This window comes from Eubalaena glacialis, chromosome 6 (genome assembly GCF_028564815.1).
Source record: "Eubalaena glacialis isolate mEubGla1 chromosome 6, mEubGla1.1.hap2.+ XY, whole genome shotgun sequence".
NCBI classification, from domain to species: Eukaryota; Metazoa; Chordata; class Mammalia; order Artiodactyla; family Balaenidae; genus Eubalaena; species Eubalaena glacialis.
The window spans coordinates 12,586,598-12,613,965 of NC_083721.1; the positions used below are offsets into that span (position 1 = coordinate 12,586,598).

The following is a 27,368-nucleotide window of genomic DNA, read 5'->3' on the forward strand; positions in this document are numbered from 1 at the left end:
GGAATGCTCACAGATAGGCAAGTTTCCATGTCCTGATGAGTGTGGGAAGGGGATGGGACCGTGGGCAGACTGGTGTGGTGCTCCAGAGAGCGCTGGCCCAGGATAAAAGTGCCAACGCACAGATGTGGAGGCCACAGGTTATGATGCAGGGAATTCAGGCTTTGAAACCCCTCAGATCAGATGCTTTTCAGGCACGTTAAATATAACCCCTTTAGATCTCAGTTTTCTCGTCTGTAATATCGGAGACTTATACCTACTTTACAGAGTTGTTGTGCAGCCCATAAAAAATAGCATAAGTAGAGCAGCTTACACAGTGGTTGGGCATGTCAGTTTCATTCCTTAAGAACTGCATGAGTGTACTAGGAGGAAAAGAGATTGGGAGTCCAAGCTCTACGGAAAAGGGAGCCCCAAAACAAGCAAGGACAAGCAGTCCCAAATCCACTGCTTCCTAGCTTAGCCTTGGTTTGGATTTAGGATTAAGACATCTGGTAAAACAGTAGATGATATTTGCTTTCACATTCTATAAAAATGCCCCAAGGACAGGCTCATATTCATGATGGGGATTATACCATTAATCATTTGTCCCCAGGTTTGAGGGTGCCATGGAAGCATTTTTTACAGAAATGAGCACGACACTCCCCAAAAAGAACCAGCTGAGTGCAAATTTGGAAAAGTTTGCTGGCTTCTGATATGTTACTTCTGAACCTACAAATTCCAAAAACCCAGTTTCTGACCCCTTTTTCTCAACAAACTCAAGCTATTCTCTTTGACAATAAAGCTGCTTGATTTTCTTAAAGCCAAATAAAAATACTATTTCTAAAGGCACAAAACCTGCAAAATTTTCCATGCCTGCCATTGTTTCAAGAGCATTTAAAGGAAACCCAAAGTGTCTGTGATTAAAATACTTTCGAATTTCTGATCAACAATAATGGAAAAAATAACCCTGGAAGTTGGCTGCTAACATTTGACAAGAAAAGTGACAGCTGCCCGGCTCTTCTCTGTGACTTTTCTGCCTAAGGAATGAACATTTTTTCATCTTTCATGAGTGCCGCATGGCATCCAGGTCCCATTTTTCCACTTCCCCCAGGCTTTGAATTCTTGTATTTAACTCTGGTTTCTGACAATCACTTAGTCAATGATCTCTTATCTTGTTAGTTTTTCTCCCAACATCTCCTTCTTTTCCCTTTCTGCACACTGACCCTCTGATTCACCAAACCCCATACTTTTCCCTATATATTCATATATATTAAGCGGATTTTTCTGTGTGGATGACCAGGTGTGTATTTATACATATGGATCAGATCCTTGTGCCTGTCTAAGCATTTGTTTACACGTGTCAATCCATTATTTGGCTTTCGACTCATTCAAACAAAAAAATCTGAAGTCTTTATGAGATCAAGCCCCCTTCCACTACCTACCTGACCTCATCCTTATAACTCTCCTCCTCAGCTCCAGCCACAGTGATCTTGTTTCTCAAAAATGCCACACAGGGACTTCCCTGGTGGTGCAGTGGTTAAGAATCCGCCTGCCAATGCAGGGGACACGGGTTCGAGCCCTGGTCCGGGAAGATCCCACATGCCGTGGAGCAACTAAGCCTGTGCGTCACAACTACTGAGCCTGCGCGCTAGAGCCCGCGAGCCACAACTACTGAGCCTGTGTGCCACAACTACTGAAGCCCGCATGCCTAGACCCATGCTCTGCAACAAGAGAAGCCACCGCAATGAGAAGCCTGCGCACCGCAACGAAGAGTAGCCCCCACTTGGTGCAACTAGAGAAAGCCCGAGCACAGCAACGAAGACCCAATGCAGCCAAAAATAAATTAATTCATTCATTAAAAAAAAAAAAAAAGCCACACATACTCCCACCTCAGGACTTTTGCTTTGGCTGTTCTGTTCACCAGAAAGCTTCTTCCTTCGAGTGTCTACTTTCTCCCTCCCTCCCTGCATCCTGATCTTTGTTCAAATGTAACCTTATCAGACAGGCTTTCCCTAGCTGCTCTGAGAAACATGCACTTCCTGCCCCACTACCCCTGATTCTGCTGTATTTCTCTACATGGAGACACTGTCAGTCTGGTAGGAGCTCCTTTGTGCCTTTTCAACCCAAGATTTCACATCCTATAAAAATGAACACCTTATTCGGTAATGAGGTACCCACCCCAGAAAGTTATTCAGCCAACACCACCTGGATTAGAGCTGTTTAAAAGTAACTGGATCAATCCCCATTTGCCCGAAGCCTTTACACGGAATACTTTTTCTTTTCTCTGGGATGCAGAGTTACCCCCAAAACTACAGAGCCACTTGGCGATTAAGGCAGGATGGAGGTGCATTTGATAACTTAATGCAACTTTTAATCCGCACTTAAAACTCAGATGTGAAATCTACACTTGATCTTTCCTGCTTGGAATTGGCCAAATTAGTGGCTCTATCCCCACGTACAACAAAAGGCTCTCAGAAACACTCAGGGAAGCCGACCAACCAGAGGGCCCAACACAGCCCAACACATGGATGCGGGGGCAGAGAGGTGCTGCCTCTCCAAGGAGCCCCTGAAACAGCCTTTCAACTCCAGACTGTTAATTTCCCGACAGCCCACGCTCAGGATGTGTAGAATGATCAAGGTAGCTTGATGCGCTCAAGGCAGAAAGACTTCGGGGCGTGCATTTTGGGCTTTATCCAGTTAACTGGAAAATTATATCGTGATTTCACTACTCATAATAATAAAACTTTTTCCTTAAAGATGATGACTGGTGAGCAGCGCTGTAAACCTCAGAAAGCTATTTGGAAGGTTAAAATGATTGGATTTAGGGGCAGGACAGATTTGCTGTACTTTTGACTAAACACGCTTTGTTCCCTAGGCAGTTAACAAAACCAGAGCAGGGAAGTTTCTAAAACTTGCAACAGATGTAAACTTCGTATCCAAGAGGCTGTGCTGAACAGGCCAGGTGACCGACTGTATCTGTTACAGCTTCCTCGTGGGTTTAACAGGATTTTGGGCAGGTCATTTCGCTTCCCCCTTCTTTGGTTTCACCTTAGAATTAGGGGAAGTAGCAGCATTTCTTCTTTTGTATTTTGCAGAAACAGGGGAGGCTGGCAAATGTAAAGAAATACGGGCGCCCGCATGGTAATCAGGCCGGCCTGGCCTTAATCATTATATTCATCCTTAATTGAGTCCCTGGCACGCTGGCCCCTGGTGTAAACCTTCTGCAGTGGACTCAGCTTCACTCAGTGGCCCCAGGGACCCACGCTTTCTTCATTCTCCTATGAGCTCTCTATTTACTTTTCTGTATCCTTCCCTGGCTGACACCTGTTACTTCTGACGGCCCTCAGCTTACACTTGCTATTCTGGGTCTGTTGCCTTCTTTTATACACAACTGTTTGGGTGACAGTTGAGCGATTACATCCCGTTATGTCTACTTTATTCACCACCATGCTGGAGTCTTATTCTACCGATTGGCTTCTGGCCATCTTCTGGATGACTAAGTAGAGGAAAATCCAACCTTGGTTCATTGGTATATACAGCTGACCCTCATGATAATTCGCAATGTTTTTTGCAAACTCGCCTACTAATATTTATTTGAAACCCCCAAAATCAATCCTCCCAGGGCTTTCCTAGCCATTCTTGGGAGAATTTGAGTCACCCGGTGTGCGTGGTCCCAGCCGAAGTGGAACCAGGTGACGCTCTGCCTTCTGGCTTCAGCTCCCATACCATAAACAAGTGTCCTTTTCATAGTCTACCTAGTGCCAGGTTTTTCACATTTTTGTGCTTTGTGCTGGTGATTTTGCTGTGTCGAATAGCCCCAAGCACGGTGGTGCAGCACTGTCTCATGTTCTCAAGCGCAAGAAGCTGGGATGGGCCTTACGGAGAAAATACATGTGTTAGAGGGGCTGTGCCCAGGCATGAATCACAGTGCTGTGGGCCGTGAGTTCAACAATAATGAATCAACAATGGGTATTAAATAAGGTGTCTTTCATGGAAGCAACCTAAATGCCCATCAATAGAGGAATGGATAAAGAAGATGTGGTGCATACATACAATGGAATATTACTCAACCATGAAAGAGAACAAAAATAATGCCATTTACAGTAACATGGATGGACCTAGAAATTGTCATACAGAATGAAGTCAGACAGAGAAAGACAAATATCATATGATACCACTTATATGTGTAGTCTAAAAAAAGGGTACAAATGAACTTACCTACAAAACAGAAATAGAGTCACAGATGTAGAAAACAAACTTATGGTTACCACGGGGTAAGGGAGGGGAGGGATAAATTGGGAGACTGGGATCGACATATACACACTAATATATATAAAATAGATAACTAATAAGGACCTACTGTATAGCACAGGGAACTCTTCTCAATGCTCTGTAATGGCCTACATGGGAAAAGAAGCTAAAAAGAGTGGATATATGTATATGTATAACTGATTCACTTTGCCGTACACCTGAAACTAATGCAACATTGTAAGTCAACTATACTCCAATAAAAATTTTTATAAAATAAGGTGTCATTAAGCAGAAACATGTATAAAATTAGGTTGTGCATTCTCAGAGGAACAATGTCTCAATATTTGCTAATTCAGTGCTATACAGCAGGACTCTATAGAACATACCACCTCGAATAATGAGAACCCAGTGTATTTCTATATTAAGGATAGAGTGGGATTTACACAGCCACAAAAGCGCTAGCCTTTATAGGTAATTCAAACATGCAGAACTGGGATTGCCTTCAGAACAAGTCTCCATGTGGCAGAACTTGGTCTTTGCTTCAAAATATATATATAAGTATTCATCCTTCCTTTTTATAAAATGTTCAACCTTTAATAAAAGCCTTGTCATCTCCTAGCTCATGATGGTCCTCACGACAGCCCTCTGAGATGTCAGGGAAGTATTCCACTTCCGGCGGCACAAAAGATCTCACGCCCCAGTGGTGATGGGGACCAGGGTGAGTCCCTGCTCTGACTCTGGGCCTGGGTCTCTACTCCAGGTTCAAGGGCCCCTCATTACCCCTGCCTGAGTCCAGGACGCCGAATAAAGGAGGAACTGCTCACCACTTCTCTCTCTACACTTTGTCATAGTATTATGCTCAGAGTGATTTTAAATGCTGTGGTAGAGGAGCACAGGGGGTGTCTGGTGGGCAGGGGGCAATAACAAGAGACTTCTGACCCACCCGAGAAGGAGGCGAGGAGGGCTTCCAGGTGGGAGGTGATGCCTGAAGAAAAAGCAGGAGGTAACCAGGTGAAAATGAGCCTCAGGCAGCGGGGGCAGATGTGCAAAGGCTCAAAGGGAGCTAGACATTTGGCGTGGCCAGTGTACAGGGTATGAAGTCAGGAGGGAAGGCTGACGAAGTTAGCAAGGTCTTCCTACGGAGTTTGCATTTAACCTGAAGTCAGATGCGAGCCACTGCAGGCTCGAAGGCAGGCAAGTGATGCTGGTCAGATTGGCAATTCCTTGAAATCCTGAATCCAGTGGCCTGTGTTAGATGGACTGCAGAGACCTATGAAGAAATTAGGGTGGCTGCAGTCCTCTGGGGGGCAAGGATGAAGGCTTGAGCTAAGACAGTGGCAGGGGGACGGGGAGAGAGGGATGGAGATCAAGAGTTGACATCGTGGGTCTACGACCCGCGCTGGTGCACAGAGCCAGCCCCAGGCTCAGAAGAGCCCAGCTCTTGGTTTATTGCTCTGCTGTGACCACCTTGAAACTCTTTAATAATTTAACCTTTGAACTTGTGTTTTGTAAACGAAGCTCCATAGGCCAACGGGGCATGTGCTTGGGCAGAGGAGACCCCCGTAACCTAGGTTCTCACTGTTGTTTCCCACCACGTTGCCATGCAGTGTTTGACATGCCCTGAGCATAGAATTCTGGCAGAAGTGCGATCCGACCAGCAAATCTCAAAGTGAGCATCAGGAAAGCGCGTTACATCTCCAACTGGGTAAGCAGAGATGCTGACAGCACTGAGAGGCCACACTCTCTGTTAGAACAGGAATCTGCTTTGAATGAGGAAGGATGGCAAAGGGCATTGTAAGAAATAGGGACAACCCAGAAACCCACCGTATCTTTTTTCACTTGTGTTTACATTAGCCAGATACTTATGCTGAAAATGATGACATAGAAGGAAAGGGAAAGACAGAGGAACCCACAGCTTCTTTTCCTTTCAATCATTTCTTACACATCAGTAAGAGACAAGGTAGAGAGCAGTAGCAGGATGGGCAGTACATACACAAAATAAGGATGTGTCATTTCTGTAATTCCATATACCCGCTCAACGCTCTTATATTTGTATTTTAAACTGGCATAGCCTAATATGAAGATGATCAATAAAATCCATGCTAATAATTTAAAGTGTCCATTTTTTTCCACTTAGAACAACACTGAAGAGCAAATAAAAACCAGCGTGACAAGAAAACTTCATATTTTCGTGCCTTTAACAGCTCTTTCTCCCTGATTTTTGAACAAGGGGGTCCCTATTTTCATTTGGCATTTGGGTCCTGCTGATTATGCAGCTGGGTCCAGACTGAAATGACAGTCCTAGAATCGGTGGGAACGGGAGATGGGGATGAGGGGCACAGGGACAAGGGAGACTTAGGGATGCCTCCCAGGTTTTGAACTGGTGATGCTGTCCTCTTGGGAAATCCAGCATCAAAAGCAGGGTTTGTGACTCTGTTCTGAGTGCCCGTGGGGCGTCCCAGCGGAGTGTCCAGAGTCAGAAGCTCCAGAGAGGGACCTGGGAGGAGGGAAACCAGGAAGTGATCAGCACACAGGTGAAACTTGAGGGAACGGCTAGTGTGAGAAGAGCCGAGGGCAGGGACGCTGGGGAATGCAGACCTTCAAGAGGTAGAACAACAGAGAAGGCCCCTTAGAGGAGACCAAGAGGGAAGGAGGACGGGAGGGAGGAAGAGGTACAGGGTGGCTGTGAAGGAGAGGTGAGAAGTAAGATGACAACCAGAGGTGGATATTACAGGGTTGAGTAAAGCGGGGTTTTACCAGCTCAAGGGACCTTGAGCAAACTGCCCGACCTCTCTGAGCCTCAGACAGGCATCTATAAAATGAAGGTAACGATAATAACTCCTATCTCAGGGGACCGTTGTCAAGATTAACTGAGCTATTATATGCGTAGTGCTCAGAACTCTGCTGTATTAATTTCCTGTGGCTTCTGTAACAAGGTACCACAAATTCGGTGGCTTAGAAGAACAGAAATGTATTGCCTCATAGTTCTGGAGGCCGGAGATCCAAAATCAAGGTGTCGACAGGGCCACGTTCCCTCCGAAGGCTCTAGGGAAGGCTGTGTTCCAGGCCTCTCCCTTAGCTATGGTAGTTCCTTGACTTATGGCAGCATAACTGTACTCTTCACATGGCCTTCTCCCTGTGGGTCTCTCTGTGTCCAAATTTCCCCTTTTTTGAAAATTTATTTATTTATTTATTTATTTTTGGCTGTGTTGGGTCTTCGTTTCTGTGAGAGGGCTTTCTCTAGTTGGGCAAGCGGGGGCCACTCTCCATCGCGGTGCGTGGGCCTCTCACATCGCGGCCTCTCTTATTGCGGAGCACAGGCTCCAGATGCGCAGGCTCAGTAGTTGTGGCTCACAGGCCTAGTTGCTCCGCGGCATGTGGGATCTTCCCAGACCAGGGCTCGAACCCGTGTCCCCTGCATTGGCAGGCAGATTCTCAACCACTGCGCTACCAGGGAAGCCCAAATTTCCCCTTTTTTTAAGGACACCAGTCATATTGGATTAGGGGCCACTGTAATAACCTCATCTTAACTTGATTACTTCTATATAGACTCTATCTCCAAATAAGGTCACAGGTACCAGGTTAAGACTCCAATATCTTTTTGGGGGGGGACATCCAGAGTCAGCTGTGCATAAATATTCATCTTTATTATTATTACTACCTCCATTAGTTGTTGCTTGGTTCAACGGTATGAGGAAGTGACCAAGGGACAGTGTGAGTTTGGGGAACTTAAATTTGTTGTGGCCACTATCTCCATGACAATGTGACGTTTCTCCAACAGCCCAGGTGAAGGTAAATATATGAAGTAAGGAGAGGGAACAAAGAAAAGGGAATGACACATTCTGATAATGAGCCAAAGACAACCATGAGCAGAAATACCGACAGCAGTGCAGGAGGGAAACTGCTTGCTACTCAGGGGCCCTCGGGAGGCCTGGTATACCAGATGGACAGAAATAAACACCATCTCCTGCTCCACCTCAGTCAATACACTGTTCCCTACATGCACACACAAGGAAAACCAAGTTTTGATAATTTATTAGAACAAGTAATAGGCTTCATCTGTGGAATAAGAAGGTCTTCTGAGCCAGAAGCAAAATGGATGCATTCCATCAGTTGAAGTTCTAGTGCTCTTTGAAGTGGTAAAAACCACATCTGATCTGAAGATATGCAACAGATAATAAACAGGTTGAGTTACCGGAAGTGTCAAGCTGGTCATGATCTTAACAGGAATTATATCTGGGGCTAAACTGGAAGCTATCGATCCCAAAGGAAAAGACAGATGGAGCTGCGAGGTGCACCAAAGCTTAGAAAGAGTGAGTTGCTCTGATTTAGATGGAGGATTAAAAAGGAACATTTCAGTCCTCACTAAAGCCACAGGTAAGCAGTCTCTCTTCTTGCCCCTCTCCCTAATCCGAAGCCCCTTCCAGAACAAATGCTGTCCTGTCACTTCATCCCAATGCCAGCGGCAACATTGGCAGTGCCTTTCCTGGACCAGTTCCCCTTGCCAAAGCTCCAGGTTCCAGAACCTTTTTATTCTTTCCCCTCTTCTGCTTTAAGACTTGCTTCTCCTGAGTTCAAGACCCTAACAGCTTTGCTAGATATATTGCTACCTACAGTAACTCAATTTGTGTGAGGATGGCTGATGATGGCATCTGTCATCCCAAAGACACCTTCACCAAACATCAAAGTCACTTCAGAGTAACGGGGTGACCGACATCCCATTCCTCCCCATGCAATGCACAGAAAAGAACACAGCTTCATTGCTGTAATGTCCTGCCCAAATGCATAAGAATAAAACATCAGACAAATCCAAACTAAGGGACAGGCTATAAAATGACCGTCTCATAATCTTCAAAAATGCCAACGTCGTGAAAGATACAGACTGGGAGCCATTCTAGGTTGCAAGGAGACTAAAGAGACATGACAACTGAAAATAATGCATGAGCTGAGGTTTTCTTTCGCTCTAAAGCACATTATTGGGACAACTGGTGAAATCTGAATGAGGTCTGTAGATTAGAAAACAGTATTGCGGCAGGTTCATTTCCTGATTTTGATCATTGCTCTTGGTTATGTAAGAGACTGTCCTTGTTCTTAAGGAACACATGGGAGTACTTGGGAGTAAAGGACATCTTACCTGCAACTTAGAAAAGAATAAGGCGAATGTGATAAAATGGAAACGTTTAAGGAATCTGGGTAAAGAGTATAAAGGAAGTCTTTGGACTAGTATTACAAATTTTCTGTGTCTGGAAAAATAATAATAAATATTTAATATTGAATAAATATATGGACAGATTTAAAAGTGTGCCATGCTTTCCAGCAAGTGCCAACCTTGACTGAATATCAGAACCACCTCGGGAGATTTAAAAATATCAATGCCCAGGCCCCAGCCCAGAGATTCCAATTCAATTAGCCTGGGGAGGAGCTCCAGACATCAGTATATTTGAAAACACCCCCAAGGTGATTCTAGCATGAGCCCAGAGGAATAATAAACAGCCAGTTCAGCCCGTGGTATTATCAGAGCAGGGGAGAGTTCTGGGCTGGGGTCTTTCTGAACCCCTCATGTCTGCTCCTTTTTATTTTATTATTATCATTTTTTTGTATCGAACCTGGTCCCCAGCAATGAGAGCACTGAGTCCTAACTACTGGACCGCCAGGGAATTCCCTCGTCTGCTCCTTTTGAGAGCTGATCCTGTGGGTAGCAAGGTGACTCCAAACAGGAGCCGAGTCCTGAGTCCAATCTTGGTCCTGCCTCTAATAAGCTGGGAGACATCCTGGCAGATCCCTTACTGGTACCCAGCCTGTGTTCTCTCCGCTGTGGGCTAAGGTTAACCAAGAGCAGCCTCTGGGAGAAATAAGCTTTCCAGGAGGAGGATGCACCGTTCAAAAACTCTTGCACCCCTGAGCCCCGATGCCCCTGTGCGGTGGGTTTGCACAGGATGACAGCCTGAAATCCTTGTGATGTCCACGCGGCAGAAAGGGATTAAGGCGAGTAGGGCTGATCAATTTCTGGTATTGCTGGAAGGTTCTGTTACAGTTTGGTGACTCCCGGCAGCCCTCTCCCTGTCCAAGGACAGAAATCTAGGAGGATTCTCGGGAAAGGGCTTGGAGGAAGCATGAGGCCACCAATCCTCCTCCACACGGCAAGGAGGCAAGCTGGGGAGGCCAAGCTCCCAGGGAGGAACTGGGGCAGCTGGCACTGGCCCCTTCACGAGGCAGCCTGATGGGGGCTCTGTGAGAAGAACATGCCCTCACCAAGAGCTGAGGCCTGAGGCTCTGCGCTGACCCCCGACCTCAACTCTGCCCAGCTCTAGACATCTATAGACTTCCGTGCCCTGCTAAACCTTCTACCACTGTGCTGCTCAGTATGGCGGCCCCGGGCCACACGTGGCTACTGAGGACTTGAGATGCAGCCAGTCTGAATTGAGATGTGCTGTAAGTGTAAAACACATACAGCATTTCCAAGTCTTCATAAGCAAAAAAGAACATAAACTATCTCATTAATAATTTTAAAAATACTTATTAAGGTGGAAATGATACTTTGGGTACATTGGGTTAAATAAAATTCCCTATGGAAATTCATTTCACCTCTTTTACTTTTTCTAATGTGGCTACTGGAATATTTAATATTACCTACATGGATTACATCATATTTCTGTTGGACAGCTCTGTTTCTAAAGTCTGCATATTGTCCTTTCGTGACTTAATTCCTTGGTGATAACTGTATTAAAATCCAATCGAGGAAGGATTTAGTATGCAATGGCATCAGCCCTGGGCCCCGAATGCCCTGCAGTGAGAAATGCTTAACCCTTTCCCCTGGTTCTCAGGCTTTGGTGATTCCAGCAAATTCACTCTTCCCCACAGCCCGCGGAAGTGCAGATATGGTCAGGTAAAGTCCATACCTCACAGCTTGCTGGAATAATAATAATGATGATGATGTAAATTTAAAACTAGTACTTAGCCCTGCAATTTTAACCCAATCTGTGAGACTGAATCACAAATATTTGACATTCTTAACTTAAGACTCTCAGTATATCAGACTGCGTATACTCCACCTAATACTTTACCTTGCCAAAGAAAGAGAATACATAAGTGGGTAATGAAGATGAATGGTGCAGACTCTCAGGAAAGACCCTGAGGCAGTAGCAAGTCACATTCCAGAAGGTTCCAGAAGGTTCCATGGAAGACTGTAGTTTGAGTTTGGTTCACATGTCACTGTCTGACTGCATTCTGAGGATGAAAGGCCCCTCACTTGTGTGTGTGTGTGTGTGTGTGTGTGTGCACGCACACGCATTTAGCTACACACAGGAGCAAGTAACTAAGACATTCCCTTTGGCCAGACCTTCCTCACAGTAACAGCCTGGGGCTGTGGAGAGTCATGGTGGGTTTATCTGTGTTCGGTTTCCCGGGACTGATCTTCTTGTCCGTGATCTGATTTTATCTTGGACCCAGCCTGGGGCAATCCATGTTGCGTATGGGGTCTACATGTTAAATTTCCCATTATTAAAAAAAAAAACAAACCTTAATTTCAGTGACTGTCCAGGTCTTTAAGGGAGTTTTCTAGAAACCAGGAAGAAGGAAATAGAGGCTGTTTTGCTGAGGACCGGTGGCGTTGGAAGCAGGGAAAGTCACTCCCGTAACATGGACCGATGCTTGGCAACATTGTGAGAAATTTTCCCAGCCTAGAAGCTTACCACCTACTCATGGTTCAGCTGAATCCAATGGTTGAATAGAATCCCTTGGTTCTTTGTTTAAAAACACAGTATATAATCTTTATTAACACAGAGACATAGAGGATAAATGTGTACTCTATATTAACATGTCTATGTGATGAAAAAAATCACTGTTCACTGTTTAATATCCTGGGAAGAAAACAACTAGGAAAGAGCATCTTCATAAAATGTTTTTTTCTGCTTATTTTTATAACATCTGTATCCGGAAGTAAATACCAAATGCATGGAGCATTTGGGAAAATCAATAATGTCTCTAGGCCTACATTTTCAAAAGTGCATTGTTAAAACAGAGACTCACAGACACAGAAAACAAACTTATGGTTACCAAAGGGGAAAGGGAAGGGGAGGGATAAATTGGGAATTTGGGATGAACAGATACACACTACTATATATAAAACAGATAAACAACAAGGACCTACTGTATAGCACAGGGAACTATATTCAATATCTTGTAATAACCTATAATGGAAAAGAATCTGAAAAAGAATATATATATATATATATATATATACACACACATATATACATATATATACATCACTGAATCATTTTGCTGTACACCTGAAACAGCGTAAATCAACTATACTTCAATTAAAAGAGAAAAAAGTTATAATTTTTTAAAAGTGTATTGAAAAAAAGAGATCTGGCAGGAAGATGCTCTGTATATGTGCATAAATATATATACACACATAGAGAGATAGTCAAAAAATCAAATATACATATATAGTCAAATATGTTTTCACTTTTATTGCAGGAAGTCATATTCATTTTAAAGACATACTGTACTTTGCTTAGGAATGTGGTGCCTTTTTATTAACATGGTGTCAAGGGAAGATGCTTCAATTCCTTAATATAAACGGATTCTGAACACTCAAGTTCTCTCACACCAAAATGGGCGGAAATGAGAAAAAGCAGCAAAGCCCTCCCGTTGGATGGCATTCTTACATCACCCACTTTAAAATTAAATCTGAAACAGAGTTCTGACAGGCCTGCTATTTTCTTCAGTGCCAAGAGCCACACAATAGACCTTTTTTTGGACAAAGCTCTTAAAATGCTTGGAGATTCAGAGTTACTGAGTCACGAAACTTTACAAATATTGCACACCCATTCCTGCTGGTGCCCCTGCCTGCTCTTTTGGAAACAATACTATATTTTCTCTGTGTTTGGCAGAAGGAAAGAAATATTTTAATTAGTGTTGCAACCTCTTTGAAAGAAGGGTGACAGAGAAAGGCAAGCTCTGACAGTGGGTGGCTGTCCTCCGGTCTGGTGGCCTCTGGGCAGGGGTTGTAGCTATCATTTCAGAGGGATCTGTTTGATTCTCCTTCTACTCAGTGTGGGCCCTACAATGATGCCCGGTCCCATGACCACAGAAGCTTCAAATGTGGCCTGATAAGGTGATAACATTCAGCACAGAGGGGTGGGGAGGGTTGCACTGAAATAGCACTAGATGATTCATCCATGCAATTAACACTCTTAGAACCATCTTTGAACAGGTCTCTTTAGAGAGTATATAACAGGCGGCACAGATGGGGACACGACTTTGCACAGAAATGTCAGCGGGTATATGTGCTGCCGGTCTGTGGGTGCAAAGGTTGGGGGGGGTTAGACAGGGTGCAGGAAGAAGGGAAGCAGGAACAGAGGAGGAGAAAAGTAGGGGGAGGCAGTGAGAGGAGCCAAGGAAAAGCAGATCTGAGCATGGTTTTCAAGACTTGCTCTCTTCCTTTTAAAAATTCAAATCAAATTGCCCCCCCATCCTGCCCCGCGCCTAGGGTTGTTTCAGTGAAGTTGTGAAATAATTGAGAGGTGTTGCAAACACATCCTCGCACTGCGAGCGAGCAAGCGACTTCAAGTCTAAACACCTCTGCATCCAGAGGGCTGTTTTAGATTGACGTTAACGATGGCGAGTATTTGAGCTTGAAATGAGGAGGACAAAAGGGCCAAAGACTTAGGCACGTTCCATAGAGGAAGCTGGGGGTGAGGGCAGCCTGAATAAAAATCTCCTGGATGAGAGCAGTGCCTGGATTGCCATGTCCTTGGCTTTGAGGAACTGAAGACTTTTGGGTGGCTGCAGAAGGCAAGCTGGCCTTGAGAAAAGCATCGTGGAGCCGTCTCTAGGTTTTCCAGACTCAACCTTGGTTTTTAAAAAATTTTCCCACCTTCTTGAGATTCCAAACTTGTAGAACATAAAGCCATGGCATGTTGTCTTGTCTGGCCCAGCATTCCTCAACCTCAGCATGAGGACCAAGGACCTGATCATTCCCTGCTGTAGTGGCTATCCTGTGCCACTACACATGTATGTGTACTATCCTGTGTCAGACAGTGACATGTGAACCAAACTCACACTACAGTCTTCCATGGAACCTTCTGGAACCTTCTGGAATGTGACTTGCTACTGCCTCAGGGTCTTTCCTGAGAGTCTGCACCATTCATCTTCATTACCCACTTATGTATTCTCTTTCTTTGGCAAGGTAAATTATTAGGTGGAGTATACGCAGTCTGATATACTGAGAGTCTTACGTTAAGAATGTCAAATGTTTGTGATTCAGTCTCACGGATTGGGTTAAAATTGCAGGGCTAAGTACTAGTTTTAAATTTACATCATCATCATTATTATTATTCCAGCAAACTGTGAGGTATGGACTTTACCTGACCATATCTGCACTTCCGCGGGCTGTGGGGAAGAGTGAATTTGCTGGAATCACCAAAGCCTGATGTAAGGATGTTTAGCAGCATCCCTGGCTTCTACTCACTAGATGCCAATAGCACCCCTAGTTGTGAAGAATCAAATTGCCTCCAGACATTGCCAAATATTCCTGGGGGGACAAAGTCTCCCTGGGTTGAGAATCATTGGTTTATTTCTTTATTTTTTTATTGAGATATAGCTGATGTACAATATTGTGTTAGCTTCAGGTGTGCAGCACAGTGATTCAGTATTTTTGCCGACTATAATCCATTACAACTTATTACAAGATAATGGGTATAATTCCCAGTGCTATACAGTAACTGCTTGTTGCTTATCTATTTTATATATAGTAGTTTGCACCTATTAATCCCATGCCCCTAACTTATCCCTGCCCCGCTTCCCTCTGCTCTTTGGTAACCATTAGTTTGTTTTCTAAGTCTGTGAGTCTGTTTCTGTTTTGTATATACGTTCATTTGTATTATTTTTTAGATTCCATGTATAAGTAAATATCATATAGCATTTGTCTTTCTCTGTCTTATTTCACTAAGCATTGAGAATCACTGGTTTAGATTAAACATTAGGACAAGCTAAATTTTCCTTGAGTGAAGATAGCCATCTACTATAAGGACCACATGGCATTTTTGGTGAAGACTGACAACCCAAATAACCTGCCTTGAACAGCCAGAAAGAAATGCAGAAGTCTGAGACAAGAGGAGACCTTTTTCCTCAAAGCACTGGTTTATGGCTTTAGGGATCCATAACACTGTTTACACATAATCCTGGGGACAAAAATCTTGGAGCCCTTTGCTTAAAAAAAAAAAAAAAAAGTAAATCAGAAGAAAGGGACCTTCACATTTAAACGGAGGTTTAAAGAGGCAAAACAGAGAAGACCACAGGCTCCGTTCTGTAGAATTCTCCACAGCCTGCAGGAGAGACTCCACACAGCAGGTCCTGCAGCACCGGGGCCTTTGAGGCCCCTTTTCATCCTGAGGCTGCAGATGGCACCTGAGTCTTTATATCCGGTCTGACTTGTCCACAAAGCATTTGGCATTGTTAGCTTTGGGAGGTGTGTTTAGGCCTCACAAAATAGAAGAAGGTGTTTAAAAACGACTGTCCCTTAATTTCACCATCAAATGGACAGAAAAGAGGTGTGTGAGCCTGAACTTGACTCAGTGTACATTTTTATAATAGAAAGGAGACTATAATTGCATGCACTCCTTAAAGTGTATCCCTCAGAAGCTGTACAAATTGGCCTTCTAGATAAGATCGTGCGTTCTCATCTCCACCTGTCTCCTGCTGAACAAACAGAGAGGAGAAAGGGCTCCGTGACCCAGGTCCCTCTCGTTCCAGAGTACAGTACTACGATTGATTTATGATTTCTAAGCCTGAGACCTTTGGAAGCTGCCAAACATGAAAAGAGGGAAAAATCTTCTAAGTCAAGAGAAAAAAGGGAAGGACCTGGTAGCAGAGCGCCCTTCTCAGACTCTGAAACACTACTCTGAAAGCTGTCATGAGTATGCATCGCTCAGGCTCTCACAGACAAAAAGGGTTATTTTATCCAGATTATTCCCCCACATTGCAGGGGAAAACGGACTCATTTGTAATCATCAAAGGAATGCTGACAGACTTGAAATGGGATTACATTCTATTATCCTCATCCAAATTAAAGATTTGTTTTGGAGATCATTCTTAGGTTTCTTCCTCCCTGCTCCTCCAACCCCAAATGAGGTGATTTGTATTCATGGGACATCTGAGGCAGACATGAAATCAGACAGTTTGCAAACATACATTTCAGAGTCAGTGGCCTGAGTTTTGAATGTTAATGTTGCCTGCTTCTATGTGTATAGAAAACTTGACTCTCAGGTCGAAACTAACCCCAAGCATCGCTTCATTCCCTAATTTGTTAATGCAGAAGAAATTCATCTTCAGGAGCCTGAGTGAGCAAGTGATACAGGTGTCCTGAAATGCAGGTGTGGAAATGTAAAACCTATACATGGGCAGTGTCATCTGGTAGGTCTATGGATACACTACTAAACCCTCAATTCCAAGCTCTGTGCTTTGGATACCATTTGGAGAATGTGACCCGCCAAATCTATTCTTCATCCCTCAAACTGCTTTGTTATCTGTGTGTCTATGAAACCACTGAGAAAGAAGCTTTCTCAGGACAGAACTGACTCTTTAGAGTAGGCCTATATGATACCTAGCACAGCATCTGATACCTGAAAGACTTGAGAACATTTCCTGTTCTTTCATACAGACCTTCCCCTGTGTACTCACAAGGGAACTGATGCCCACCTGGGAAGGAGTCTTGGGTACCCTCAGGATGAAAGTCATAAGTCAGTGGAAGAGTTCAACTGGGTCAAAAAGCTATCTCTTGATTTTAGCTGCCAAAAGGACAAGATATCCTAGAGAACATCTCTCTCAAGGCAAGGAAATGACACTCTCTAAGCAGGCAGACAGCAAAAAATATAGGTAAAGTGCATTAGAAGTTATACCATTTCTTTGCTCATCATTTCTTTTCTTTATATCTCAAGCCTTCCTTCTAGACTCAGTGTCCTTCTTCAGGAAGTATATTCTTTAGTAGTTCTTTCAGTAAGGATTTATTAGTGGTAAACATGCCCTTATTTCATACTCACTCTTGAAGATAGTTTAGCTGGGTATATAGCTCTGCACTGACAGTATTTTTTCCCCCAGAACCTGGAAAATATTTGACTGGCTTCTGGCTCTCACTGTTATGGGAAAGCCTTTATAGATGAAAATTTTTTTCTCTCTGATCGTTTTAAAACTGTCCCTTTGTTTTAGTATTTTGTAGTTTTAATATGCTAGGCATAAATTTATTTTTATTTATCTTGCTTGGGATGCTTGAATCTGAATCATTCATCAACTCTTGAAAATTGACTCTAAGGTATTATCAATTTGACTGTTGCCTCTCCCTCATTTTCCCTATTCTCCCTTTCTGGAATACTGATCAGCTGTATGTTGAACCTTCATTCCATTTTCCATGTCTTATAAACTTTTTTCCATGTCTTTATCTCTTTTGCGGCATTCTGGATAATTTTCCCAGCTTTATTTTCCAGTTCACTATTTCTCTCTTCAGCTGCATCTAATCTACCCATCAAGCTTTGAACTTCAATGAATATATTTTTCATGTTAGTACATATATTTGATTCCTTAAAAAAATATGCCTGATCTTTCTTGATAGCCTTTCATTCTTTCTTCATGTTTTAGAGTCTCTCTTTTATTTTTTTAATGTTTTATATTCCCTATTTTATTTATTAAAAACTCTGTTGTTTTTGCTGCTGACTATTATTCATATAGTGTAATTTTGGATACTGTGTTCATAATCAGAATTTTATCTATCAGAATCTGTGGGGCCTGTGTTGATGTTTCTATGCAGGGAGTATTTGTGTGTTTTTCCCAGGCACCCTGGGGCACTACTAACCTGGGATAACTTTTTTAGTTTCTCAGCTTGGGTTTCCTGGTAAAGGCAATGTGAATTCAAAACCCAGACTCTTGAAAAGGCAGACCTGTGGTTACATAGTCTCAACAGAGATTATTTTTTCCTCCAATCCTGAACCTAAGCTGAGATGTTTCCTTGTCATCTTTCTTTACAAGAAGGCTGATTTGTTTTTCATGCATCTTTTTATGAGTGTTTAGCCCTTCCATGTCCTGGCCTTATAAGGAGATCTTTATTCCAATTTCTCACTTGACAATGGTCTAATGTCTTGTCTCTTGCCCTCATGTACCTATTAAATACTGGTTGTAAAGCTCATCAAAGGCCCCAGTGTAGCCATAGGGTTGGTGCCAGCTAACTTCTTCAGTTCTCTGATCCCTCTTCATTTTTGTTCCCTGGCTACTCCTTGCATTTAGTCACTCACTCATGCATTTAAAGGATGTTTGTTATGTTTTATTCAGCAGCCCTAAGTGTTTTGTTGGGGAAATAATTCCAGAACACCAGTTCCACCATATTTCCAGAAATAGATTATAGATCCTATCCTGTAATCAGTTATTTGGGGCTGGATGGTGCTATCTCTAGACATGACATGGAATGGACAATACCTGTAAGTCCTGGGAAAGATTTGGATCTGGTATATTAAGAGATATACATTACAGAAGTGGCACTGTTTTAAACAACTTGTAATTTATTTGTTTTAGTATAAGAGAAGCTGCCTGCATTCAAATCCCCAAAAGTTACTTAGCCTCTCTTGATGCTATTTCTTCAACTTATCATAGCAGTATTCTCTTCGTAGGGTTGTGAGGATTAAATGAGTTAATAAACATGAAGTTCTTAAAGCACTGTGTGGCACACAGTGCTTTATGTTCTTGATACACTACAGTATTTTTTTTTTTAATAAATTTATTTATTTATTTTTGGCTGTGTTGGGTCTTTGTTGCTGTGCGCGGGCTTTCTGTAGTTGCGGTGAGTGGGGGCTACTCTTCATTGCGGTGTGCAGGCTTCTCATTGTCGTGGCTTCTCTTGTTGTGGAGCACGGGCTCTAGGAGTGCAGGCTTCAGTAGCTGTGGCACGTGGTTTCAGCAGTTGTGGCTTGCGGGCTCTAAAGCTCAGGCTCAGTAGTTGTGGTGCACAGGCTTAGTTGCTCCACGCATGTGGGATCTTCCCGGGCCAGGGCTCGAACCCGTGTCCCTTGCATTGGCAGGCGAATTCTTAACCACTGCGCCACCAGGGAAGCCCTACACTACAGTATTTTTAACTAACTTCTCTTACTTGTGCTCAGGGAACCAAGTAAAGAATATACCCCTTACGATGGGTCAGAGTTTAAACTGAGATGGTGCACACGTAGGGGCCAGCTAAGGGGTGGCAGAATTAGAGACCCCACAGGGAAAGAGAGAAGCTCAGAGAAAACAGATTAGAATCACTTGGTCAGCCACCCTCCCATCTGAGAGTCTCCTTCTATCGCTAAAATCTAGGTGACTCTAGGACTGATGTTATTCAGGGAAGCTATTTCCTTCCAGAAAGATACAAACACACCAGCCTCATTAAAATAGTGGCTGAGGGCTTCCCTGGTGGCACAGTAGTTAAGAATCCACCTCCCAATGCAAGGGACATGGGTTGGAGCCCTGGCCTGGGAAGATCCCACATGCCGTGGAGCAACTAAGCCTGTGCACCAAGACTACTGAGCCTGCGCTCTAGAACCCGCAAGCCACAACTACTGAGCCCAAGTGCCACAAATACTGAAGCCTGCGTGCCTAGAGCCCGTGCTCCACAACAAGAGAAGCCACGACAATGAGAAGCCCGCGCACCTCAACGAAGAGTAGCCCCCCCTCATCGCAACTAAAGAAAGCTCGTGCACAGCAACGAAGACCCAACACAGCCATAAATAAATAAATAAATAAATTTAAAAAATAAAATAAAATAGTGGCCAAGTATCACAAAAGTTCAGAATGTCTCGCCCCTAGCTTCCACGTCCATTACTTAGCTTGAATGACAAGAGTATGGATTTTTGAAACAAGACAGTTATGGGATTCACATCCTGCCTCTAAATTTTACTAGCAGTTGTTAACTGGGGTAGTGGGCGTGGTAGGGGTAGGGCTGGGTCACATGGGAGCAGTTGTTCTTTCAGTGTATGTTATTTCCAAAGTGGTGCCTTTTCAAGAATTTTAAAGGTGCTGACAGGATGGCTGAGAAGACCAGTGGCCTCCAAATTTTTTAAATCATGAACCCCATCAGTAAAAATATTTTGAGAACACATCTCCAATATATTACATTTAGAAATTATGTTATAAATCAGCTATACCTCAGTAAAATAAAATTTTTAAAAGAGATTATGTATTGTTCTACTGTCAACTTGTATGTTTTGTTTGTTTGTTTTTTGTTTTTTGTTGTTTTTGGCCACATGGCATGGCTTATGGGATCTTAGTTCCCTGACCAGGAATTGAACATGGGCCACGGCAGTGAAAGCACCAAGTCCTAACCACTGGACAGCCAGGGAACTCCCTCAACTTTATGTTAATTATAAGCAAAACATAACTTCTTTTTTAAAGATAGAAAAGAAACAAATAGAAAAGAACAGAAGTTCTAACATTTTCCTCCTGTATCCACTAATCACCTTGTGCCTGTACCTACTATGGATGAATTGTGATGAGAAGATGCGGAAGGAAGGAATGGGAAAAGGTCAGTCTACTCAGATGGCAACTGAAACCACCACGGTCAATCCAAGGACTATATAGAAAGGTTAAGCAAATTGTGGCACTTTTTCTCTGGCTTTGTCCCCCACTCAGCACCCACATGGGCCAAGCCCCCCAGCACGGCCCTACTCCTGGGCTGGAGTTAGGGTCTGCCTCTGCTCTGCTTCCTAGCTGGGGGGTCTTGGGCAAGTCACTTAACCTCTCTGAGGCTGGGTAAAGTGAGACTACTACTTACCTCACAGTGTTGCTATGAGGACGACATCAGATAACCCTGTGCTCAATTAATTTTTACTCCCTTCCTTTCTGTTCCTTCCTTGAAACGGCAACTAGGCTGCCCTTTCCAATAAAGCGCCTGGGAGACCAAAGCCATCAATAGCAGGACCACTCCTTTACCCAGACTCCTCTTCTCGGCTACAGAAAGAGCTGGGAGAACACTTTTCAAACGTTGTTACTTTCCATGGAAACAGACTAGCCCTTTGAGACACTTACTCTTCATCCCTCTTCTTCTGTGACAGCTGGACAACTCCTTCAGATATTTGCTTTGTTTTTTCTTTCGTTACGAGCTGGCTTTTCGCTCCATACAAGTTTTAAAAATGAAGACAATCCTGAATAAAAGGATGATGTGACCAAGGCGTAATAAAAAGCAGAGCTGTGTGTGTGCACATAGGCACACGTGCATGTATGTATAAGTGTGTGCATACGTGTGTGCTGGGATGCAGTGGCAAACTGAGAGCTGGGAAAATACATCCTGGTCTCCCTGGTGGTGAGCCCTGGGGTGGGGGGATGGGGGTGAAGGGAGACCCTGTCATGCCCGTGTCCCCCTGGATGAACTGACACAAAGACAGGAGGCAGCCCTGCCCTCTGACACCAGGGCAGTGGTTCTCAACTCTGGCTGTGCACTAGAATTGCCTGGGGGCTTTGAAAAAGAGACCAATGCCTGGATCTCCCAGATCAATTAAATCAGAAGCCTTGAGTTGCTGCTAGAGCATCCATACATTTGTTTGGACTCAAGCGGTTCTAGTGTGCAGCCAGGGTTGAGACCCACTGCCTCTCTGAACAGAACAGGAAGGTTCAACCTCTGCTAAATGGGCAACTCCATCAGGACCAAGTTCCCACCCCCGAGCCCCCAAGATCAACTGAATGACCATTTTTCTACATTCTGAAATTCTTGACCAATGAAATAAGGAGCTAGGATGGGGCTTATTTGCTGGGTAGCAAATGATCTGATAACAAGCCCCACATCTTGTTTGCTTGGGCTACTGATGCCCGGGGCGGGAGGTAGGACATCAGCCCAGAGGCCCACTTCTCTCGTGCAGTGCCCTTTCTTTGAGGTCTGAGGACATTTGGGTACAAGGAAGGCTTTAAAAGCTGCTCCGCTCCCCTTGTTTCTCACCTCCTTTCCTTTCTGCTTCCCACATTTACCACTACGTGCCCTAGGGTAAAACCAAATGTGTAAACATATGGTCGTGACGACTTTGTCAAAAGTCAAGAGTTTTCTAGGAATCCAAGTGGGAACTTGATGAATTTTCCATCCTTTCCTTCCCTCTCTGCCCATCAGCCCATCCATCACTTTGAACCTCTTTGAGAAGAAAGAAAAGAAAGAAAAAAAAAAAAGAGAAAACACAAAACAAAACAGAAGAGGGAGAAAGGGAAGAGCAGAAGAAGACTGTGCCTGCTCTCAGCAAAGAGTAAAACCACCAAAAAAATGAACAAGACCTGAGGGACGTGGCAAGCTAAGTTCAGGGATGCACTGAAACATCACGCTTTAAAGCAGGACCAAATGTAGAGGATCATTAGCGTTTTATGGCTGGAAACAAAATGGCACCCCCCCTCCCCTCTGCCCTCATCCTGCCTTGTTCTTTGAACAAAGATGATGCTGACATTATATTTCTATTAAAAAAAAAAAATCAGCGATCAGTTTGGACCTCTCAGGCTAAATCCTCAATTTGGGAATGCAGTCAAAAGAACAGAAGACCATCCCAGAGGAAAATGGATGAAAGCCAAGCGCATTTGAGTTTGGGATTAAGGATCAGAGGCAGTAATTTTGCATGAACTGTTCTTGCCTTCCTGGGATGTGTTTTTAATGCAGTGATGATAGCCTTCCAGTGGCCGCTGGCAGCATCTCAATGTCTTCAGGGAGGAGAGGGAAGGGGGTGTTTAGGGAGCCTGTTTCCTAGCAGGCTTGGAGGTGATTAGCACAAGTCACGAGCATGGAGGGGGAGGAGGAGGCCCCGATGCAGCCTCTGGCTTATTAAGAGTGAGATCCAATGCTGGAATCCCTGGGGCAAAAAAAATCAATGACCCAGGAAAACTACACCAGCTGACAGCCTCAGGAAAAAGCTCAAGGAAGAGTTGCAAAGAAGAGAAAGGCTTAAGTAACTTTCCAAAACGCTGCACTGTTAATCTCCCGGGAGGCCCTATACTATACAGACAATAGCTGGGACCCCTTTCATTTTGGCACTTTCTTTCACCTGGATTCACCATCCTTCTTCCATCCCCTTCTTCACGAAGGTTGAAGGGGTCCCAAATTCCCTCCACCCTCCCTCTGTCTGGCTTTTTGATGTTTCCTTGTTTAGAAAAACAAGCAAGTAACTACATTGTCAAATGCTGCTCTCCAGCTCTCAGCTATTGCTGTCAGGCTCCAACAGGGAGGGTCCACTGTCTTTTTTCAGGCACTGGTTTCTACACACCCCTCCAAGTGCAGGAATAGGACCTCCTGTCCCCAGGAAAGCAGACATCAGGCTTTGAGGCCACAGTGGGGGGTGGCAGGGGCGGGGGTGTGTGTTGGAGTCACGTGATCAGGATCCACTGCTTCAACGAAAACTTCAACTGAAGCCTCAGACTGTCATCTTTGGAGCTTAGGAGTTTTCCTCGATGCCGTATGTCACATGGTTAGGGGGTCCCTAAAGGTTCATTAAGTTTCAAATCAAATGAATCAACTTTGAAGACTTCATCTTTCTCCCTGAGCCTTTTCTAATATTTCCCCGATGCCACATAACATAGAATTTAGATCTAAACCTGAGTGTGTCTGTGGTTTCAGAGAAGTTTATTTTTCTTTTCTTCTTCCCAAAAGGCTCCCAGGCACTTTCTCCCTGGTCTTCACATCACTGAAGAGCAAGGCTGACCAGAGGAAACATGGGAACTCCTTGTGGATGCACCTGGAAATATCACCGCCGACCCAACCAACGCTGGCTCAGGGAGTTTTAAACCCTGGAATTTAGGTTCCCATCAAAAGCAGGAGAAAATTCCTTTTATTGTTTAGTCATTTAGAAAAACATGTATGAAAACATCCATTTCCCAGGGCAGAGCATCCCTGCTTGATAGCTCAAGTTCACCCTCTGGAACAGTTGCTCCGTACAGACAATTCCAAACTTGGGTGGTAACCTATAGACTGCTTCAAGGATTGTAACTGCTTCACTAAAGAAACAAACTCTAAGTGTCTTTAATCTATGAAAACAATCTAATGGTTACACCGCGATTTACCTAAAGCAATATTTGTTCAGTTACAATGATGTCACAAAAGAAGGGCTTGTTGGCTTTCAGTTCTTTCCTTAACAATATTCAGAGCTTGATGGTGGCTGAATTCAGAACTGCTTTCCATAGCTTAAACCAGCAGAGAGAACTTTTCTAGCAGCCAAGAAAGTTCTATTACCAAAAAAAAGTCAATAGCACTTGATATTCAGCATTTTCCCAGCACATTTACCATAGCGCTCTGACCCTGTGGTGCTGGATTTTAAGGACCACAGTTTCCTTGCCAAATAGACATATCTTGGCTTCCTTTGCTAGGTGGAAACACTGCCTTGATATTAAATATTCAAAGCAAAGAAACTCTGACCCAAGGGCTCTCAGCTAACAATGACATTCTCTGTAAGTAAACTAGAAACCCAACTCAGCTTCTGGTTTGCCAGTGTCCCCTGCCATGTACTAGTCTACTGCACAAATAGAGCTGAGGAACGACTCCTGTTTACCATGATTATACCACAAAAGACCCTCAGGCAGGGATGCGGGAAGCCTGGACTTGGCAGAAGATGCTGGAGAAGAGGAAGAGTAGGATTCAGAGCTGCTTCCTGGGCAGGGCAGGGGCGAGGAAAGGGTGAAAGGCCTCCAACCTCGCCAGACAGAGACCCAGGTCCGATACAATTGCAAGGACGTTGTTACTCTAAGCAAGCGTAACGTAAGAATGCAGCTCCTATAGCCCTCGTCATCCCAGGAACTTCTCTCACTTTGCTGCGCCACACCTACAGCGCCAGAACTATCTGAGATCAGCTGCGGAAGCCTTGGTCGCAATCCCCCCAAAGAAAAGCCTCATCCTTTACTGGGAGGGGGAAGTCGTTATTTTTTTGTTAAGGCGATAGGGGACGGGCAATGGGGGATGGAGATGGGAGACGCTGGTGCCTTTTGGCGGTCAAGTCCTACCCCTCCGTCTCCTCTCTGTTCTGTAAGCTTCTACTCATCTTCTTACTGCATCTCCACCAGACCTCCCATCCCCTTGGGCTTCCCTCGTGCCTGTCGGCGCAGACTTCAGGTCAAGTGTCCTCTGGGCTGGATTCCTTACGTGGGCACCTGAGAGGCTGGCTGGGGCACACCCGGACTATGCGGCGAGCAAACCAAGTGCAAAGTGGACCACAACACGTGTTCCAACAGCGCTGAGCGCGGCACAGGGCTCAGTTTAAGGTATTTTAAGCCGACCCGCATCCATCGGAGTCGGGTCCCTGACCCTGGGAAATTGACGAGGAAGTCAACTCATTGAGGGAAAAACTCCAAATACCCTACCCATCCTTCCTTCTCGGGGGGCTCCCCTGCCACCACCCCACATGCGCAGCTACTGAATATGCTAAGGGCTATTATCAGGCAAGAAAACTGGCTCTGAGCGCGCTCCAACTTTAAACCAACCCGGCCTTGCCCCCTCGGGCGCCTGCCCCCAACCGAGGGCTCACCTGGGCGCCCCGCGGCGCCGGGGTCGCACAGCGAGGGAGGTCGCTTCTTACCGGAGAAGTCCGTGAGCGCTGAGATCTCTTTGGAGCAAACCAGGACGGTGCAGTAGAAGAGGCGCAGGAGCTGCCCAGGAGGCTCTGCCTGCCGGCGGAGGCCGGGATGCTGTGCTGGCTGGGGCGCTGGCGGTGGGCGCGCGTGTCCCGGCAAGAGCATGGTGCGCGGCGCGACAGAGCGCGGGCGCGGGCCCGGGGCGCGGGGGGTCGCTGGGCGGAGGGCGGCGTCACATGGCAGGGCGAGTTGGTAGCCAGCGGCTCCGCGGCCCCCTGCCACCTCCTGGCCCAGGCTGCCAGAGCCTCCTCCCCGCCGCGGGCTAGCACCGGCTCCCCAGCAAAGAGGAGGGGGCGGAGAACTGGGGCGGGGCGAGGAGCCCCGGGAAGACTCCGCGTGGTTTCCCCGAGAGGAAATCTCCGCTGCGGCCGCGCGGGAGGAAACGAGGGCGGGGGGCGAAGGGAAAGTGTAGCCTCTCGCGCCCCGAGCTGCGGAGGCCGGTCCCTGGCGCGCTGCCCGCCGCGGAGGGCGCCCCCAACAGCGCGCCGAGGGTCGCGCAACTTTAGCGCCTTCCACACCCGGGTCCCCGCCCCGGAGACGGCTCAGAGCCCCTGGCCTGGCCCGCGCTGGCCCCGTGCCAGCCTCGCCCTGGCCGTCTGTGGAGTGCGGCCGGTGCCCGTGACGCACTTAGGAGCCCGAGCCGCGCTTGGAGCCCGGGAGCCCCGGGGTGGGGGCCGCGGGAAGGTGGGGTACTGGAGGTGTGGGACCGCAGCACTGACGTCTCTGCGACCCAGCGCGCTCCACGTGCAGAATCACCAAGCACGCACAGTTATCCCCATTTCACAGAAGACAAGACCGAGACCTGGAGCATTGCCCGACGCCAAAGCTTACGCAGCCAGGAGGGGAACCATCGCGGGGCTGGGGGGAGGGGGGGAGGGGGAGGGGGGGAGGAGGGATGTGCATTGTGCTGAAAACGGATCAGATGGCTCCAGAGCCGGTTTCTTTTCGCTGCGACTACGTTTCCTTTGGGTACTGGTTGTCCGCCGCGCTCAGAGGATCTGACACTGGACCGGCACAAACAGCTGCCGAACGCAATAAATGGGCTTTGTTTTAAAATGGGCCACAGCATCTTTCTGAACCTCTCGATTACGCGCGGTGTAACCTACGTTTGGACGCCCAGCCCGTGGGCGAGGAGCGGGCTGCACGGCTCGGGCTCGGGGGAACCGAGGACAAGTACTTGGGGGCTCCGTGGCCGCGCGCCGGGTGGGGTACCTGGGGTCCAGGAACCCAAACCCCGCGGACTGCGCGGGGCGTCCGGGCCAGGCGGCGCCGGCGGGAAGGAGGAGGGCCGGGCGGGCGGGCTCTCGGCACAAAGTGTTCCCGAACACCGCGGGAGGGCATGCCAAGTTCGCGGCGGGCCTGACGCGGAAATGTAGATCATGAGGCCCAAGGGCGGGCCCGGGCGCCCTGCGCCGGCCGGCTCTGAACTGCACCGCGCACGCCGCAGAGTGCGGCGGGGAGGCCTGGACGGAGAAAACCGAGACTCGCTGGCCTACCTGGGGGAACCTCTTAGAGGTGGGCCGCAAGGATCCCGGAGA

At 45.9% G+C, this 27,368-nt stretch overlaps 1 protein-coding gene across 8 annotated transcripts in view; it reads right to left on the reverse strand.

Annotated features, from left to right (window-relative positions):
* The window catches only part of EVA1C (eva-1 homolog C), an 83,213-nt gene extending 56,835 nt beyond the window's left edge, over positions 1 to 26,378 (reverse strand). For 4 of the 8 annotated variants that reach the window (XM_061192906.1, XM_061192911.1, XM_061192910.1 and 1 more), the window contains exon 1: positions 25,725 to 26,353. In XM_061192906.1, the coding sequence (XP_061048889.1) occupies positions 25,725 to 25,935 (211 nt within the window). In that variant the 5' untranslated portion in view covers positions 25,936 to 26,353. Of the gene's footprint in view, positions 1 to 25,724 lie in introns of all 8 variants that reach the window. The other 4 variants (XM_061192913.1, XM_061192912.1, XM_061192907.1 and 1 more) reach the window with 2 other exon arrangements.
* Positions 26,379 to 27,368: the final 990 nt, after the last annotated feature.